At 35.0% G+C, this 4584-nt stretch overlaps 1 protein-coding gene across 2 annotated transcripts in view; it reads right to left on the bottom strand.

The window, feature by feature from the left end:
* LOC107697880 (nuclear factor of activated T-cells, cytoplasmic 2-like) overlaps window positions 1–4584 on the bottom strand; it is a 44661-nt gene that overhangs the window by 13563 nt on the left and 26514 nt on the right. For both annotated transcript variants that reach the window (XM_016498725.1, XM_016498724.1), the window contains exon 6: window positions 4231–4371. In XM_016498725.1, coding sequence (XP_016354211.1) covers window positions 4231–4371 — 141 coding nt within the window. The remainder of the gene's footprint in view (window positions 1–4230; window positions 4372–4584) is intronic.

The following is a 4584-nucleotide window of genomic DNA, read 5'->3' as shown; positions in this document are numbered from 1 at the left end:
TTAATACACGAGTTTCACAATTTGAGTTGAATTACTGAAATAAATGAACTTTTCCACGACATTCAAATTTTTTGAGATGCACCTGTAGACTAAACACATTGGCCTACACCTAACAGATCAATAAACAGAACTTTGCATCCTACCAAAACAAACAAAAAGCAGACGACACATTGCGTACATCAATAAAACAGAATGTAAACAGCAGTAGTGAAGTAAATGTGAACACAATGGGGGGAAAAAAAGGCTGCAATGGGAACTTTGAAGGTTGAAGGAGCACTTTCTAATCACACAGCTGTGACTGGATTTTATTTGCAAACAAAACTGTCGGGTGCCACCTGTCCGAGGCAAAAAGCAGCGTCAATAAGAGCAAGTAGTCATAGCACACACACACACACACACACAAAATCCATCTGCCGCTTAGCACGCATGAAAGAGCACAGTGTGTGGGAGTGCCATAACAATGACACCTGCAGGCAAAAGGCTCCGCCACCAACACCACAACAACATCTAAACACACATTTGATACACTAAAACATACTTCTTATAAGACTTTCTTGTCTTTAAGGACACTAAACTCTTCAAGATCTGATTAAAATGTATACAGAATGGCTTTTGAAACCCATTTTACTTCCATAATGTGATACATTTCCCAAACACTGTAGTGGAAATCACTGTAAAGACTGGGGAAAGAAAGAACAAAAATGTATGGAAGCTAAATGGAAACTAATTAGAGGCAGAGTAAGGTAAAATTACATTGATAGATATTAAGGGATAAACAAGAGGTTTCTTTGTAAACAGATGGGAAATGGTTAACATATGAACAGTTGGGATAAAGGATGAAATTGATTTCACTAAGATTTTTTTGCACATTGCAAGTTTGCATATTTAAATATTAGGTTTAAACATGCAAATGAAAAACTGAAATCCGAACATTGGTTCAAAATTCTTGTCTCATTTTGTTGGCATATTTTGGATGTATGAGGATTTTGGATATCTCTATATGTGACCCTGGACCACAAAACCAGTCATAAGGGTTAATTTTTCGAAATTGAGATTTATACATCATCTGAAAGCTGAATAACAAAGCTTTCCATTGATGTATGGTTGTGATTTGTTAGGATAGGACAATATTTGGCTGAGATACAACTATTTGAAAATCTGGAATCTGAGGGTGCAAACAAAATCTAAATATTGAGAAAATCGCCTTTAAAGTTGTCCAAATAAAGTTCAAAGCAATGCATATTACTAAACAAAAATTAGGCTTTAATATATTTACAGTAGGAAATGTACAAAATATTTTCATGGAACATGATCTTTACTTAATATCCTAAAGATTTTTGGCATAAAAGAAAAATCTATAATTTTGACCCATACAATGTATTTTTGGCTATTGTTACAAATATACCCCAGCGACATAAGACTGGTTTTGTGCTCCAGGGTCACATTTATACATTTTCGCCATGTTTTAAGGAATAAAGTGTATAAAATCAAGTAAATTATATGATATGAAGAAATCCCTCCATAAAAACCTTCAGAATATAGATAAGAATAAGGGCCAGATTTACTAAACAGGGCAAATTAGTGTGAGAGCGCAATTCCAAAAGTAGAAATTTCTGCGGGTGATTTACTGAAAATGCGCAAATTAATGATCAACACAATCTACCAAGAGCAGCGCAAATCAATGTCTTCTTTAAGATATGTTTTTCTGGAGTGTTAAATAATGGCGCAAATACCAGTAATATGACGGGGGCAAACGTTAGTAAATCGCGCTGCGTGATTCATTTTAATACTCTCCTCCCATAAATTTTGCGTCTGAAAGGGAAACTCCTACAAATGCATATTCAATAAAGTCAGACGCAAAAATAACTCTGTCCACGCCTTTTCAGGGCTTATTCTTCACTGCGCATCTTTAGAAAATCCTGAAAGTACTATTTTCAGGCCAAAAGACGGTTTGCGCTGGTTGTAAGTTGTAACCACTGCTGAAGTGGAGAAAAAAAACAGCCTTTAATGATATGTATTGTAATAGAAATCTACAGATGCAAATAGACAAAGTGCAATAAAATAAACACTTAAAGGTGTATTTTGAATGTTTTGGTTCCACACATTATGACTAGTGCATGAAAAAATGTCTTTGCCTCTACTGTCTTAGTCTTACCTTAACATTGCAGAGATATGGTATTTTTTTTAAAGAGGTCATATAGATCTTATCTATGCACAATCAGCTTGTAACACTCCAAAGAGAAAGGAAAACTTGAAATCGCATCATATGACCCCTTTAAATGCACGGTCAAAAGATGATATGCTACTGCCAATTCTAGAGAGCATTTCATTGGACAAAAACTGTATATGCCACGTCATCATTACTGTAAGATGCTTGTGTCTGCTAAAAGCTTATTTTGTCAACTTAGGAGTGCATTAGCATATTTAAGGCCCCAAAGCTTATAGTTGTGAACTAAATACCAAAAAACTCAATGCAACTTTAATGTAGACTTTAAATAAAAATAATAATGAAAATACAAGAAAAACTGGTAAACGGCAGTGAAATCGGACCCCGGTTAGAATTGACGTAGATCAGCCGCTGCACTGTTTGTACATAAAGCTGACACTGTATTCAGATCAGAAATCTAAAACTTCATGCAAATGCGAGTGAAACAGATTAGAAAAGGTCACAATTCAAATGAAAGCCTAATGGTCTTTTGCAGTCCACTGTCATTCACAAAGTTCAGCCATGAGTTAGTGAGTGTCTGCAATGACGTAGTTTTAGCAGCTATTCAGTTTGAGCATTAATTCTGTTCGTTTCCGATGACTCACGAATATGGAAACAGAATGAAAAAACAGCCATTTCGTGTTACACTTTTTGTGCACTATGAATAATGTCTGATTAATTAAGCCAGACAACACACAAGAGCAACTCTACACATGTGTATCACTGGACACAAAGGCAACACACTCTTCAACAGAAGCGCCACCCGCACACTGAAACAACAACAAAGAAAGGACAATGAAGCTTTGCCTCTTATCTGCGAAATAATGCAAACTGTTGATGGGTAAATTGTCAGCGTAGTTTGCTTCTCAGTGTGAGCCACAGAACACAAACAAAAAGCACAAAAACAGGTGCCGTATAAAAGCAATAGTAGAAATTACCCCCAAAAAAAGTGTAGCATGAAAACCCCACAAAATCAAACTTTTTGTTAGCTTTGAGTCTTATATATTAGTGTACTCCTAAACGTTGACAAAATTCACTTTTAGCAGGTAAACACCAGTGTTATTTTAGTATCACTGAGATACTACTATAGATTTTATTAATATTGTGAATCAGTTTTTTTATTTTCCATTTTCATTTTAGTAATTTTGTTGTTGTTTTTGTCATTTTTAGTTGTTTTTGATTTTTAATGTCTAGTTTTTAATAATAGTTATTTTTATTAATTTTATTTTTCAGTTTTAGTTATTTTAGTACTTTATTAAAATGAGAAATGTTGCTTTGCCAGCTAGCTGAAATAAGCTTTTTATTTTATTTTATTTGTTCAGTTAACGTTTATTTCATGTAACAATTTTTTATGGTTTTAATTTTAGTTTTAAGTTTCAGTTTTAGTTTTTTTTATAGTTTTAGTTAACTATAATAACCCTAATAAACACTTAAAAATTAAAATATACAGTCTTTCTCTTCCAGAACAAAGTTTTTGTTCAATAAAATGTCCATCTGTGTTTCTTTTCTAACTCTTTTCTTCCTTTCCCTTTCCCAACCACCTATTGGTCGCAACGAAGTTGACTGGAATTAAGTGGCTTCATTGCTTATGTCCGAAGTACAAAGCATCAAGTGTTGTTTCACTATGACGTAAACTAAAGGCAATTAGTTAGCTTGTTTGTTTATTCAGTTTATTGGCTGATTTGATAATGCTTTCAGCTACAAAAAAAAAAAAAATTGTAGTATGCCAGCAGTATGTCCTCCTGGGAAATTACTACATACTAACTTCCCAGGAGGACTTGAACAAGGATTTAGCATAAATAAAATGATTAAAATGACTTTTCACCGCCTAGCAAAATCCAGAAACAAACCACACACATTCAGTATGTCCAGCCTCAACTTCCCGTTTCAATACATGTTAACACAGGAAGGACAATTGCATTTCTTGGGGTGATTATATCTCAAAATCTGCACAGAAACAGATAACACGTGGACCTGCAAGTGTACTAGGCAGAAACGTTGAAAACCAATCTTAAAGCACTTACCGTGAGTCTTCTCCATGAAGATCACCTTTGAATCTGCGCTGAAGTTCTGGCCGGTGAGAATCATCTGCTGGCCTCCAAGAACCGAACAGGCATCCATGTCCTGCTTTTCTACCATGGGCAGCTCGTGGGCAGACCTCTGGGCTATGGAGTCAAAGAGAGAGCAAACGATGGATGTAGATGTTTGGATTGAATTAAATATCACACGTTTGAACCCTAGTAAGAATATGGCCCATGAATTGCAAAGTTTCTGAGACCACCTATTGATTCTGCAATCAATAAGTCACTAAGTGTCAGCCAAGTGACCAATAAAATGTTTCCCAAAAAGACACGTAACCTCTTAATCTAACTTAATCT

Source organism: Sinocyclocheilus anshuiensis, unplaced genomic scaffold, assembly GCF_001515605.1.
Source record: "Sinocyclocheilus anshuiensis isolate Anshui unplaced genomic scaffold, SAMN03320099.WGS_v1.1 scaffold78, whole genome shotgun sequence".
Taxonomy (NCBI): Eukaryota; Metazoa; Chordata; class Actinopteri; order Cypriniformes; family Cyprinidae; genus Sinocyclocheilus; species Sinocyclocheilus anshuiensis.
Note: the sequence above shows the minus strand (reverse complement) of the source record. Positions and strands in the feature narration are given on the sequence as shown.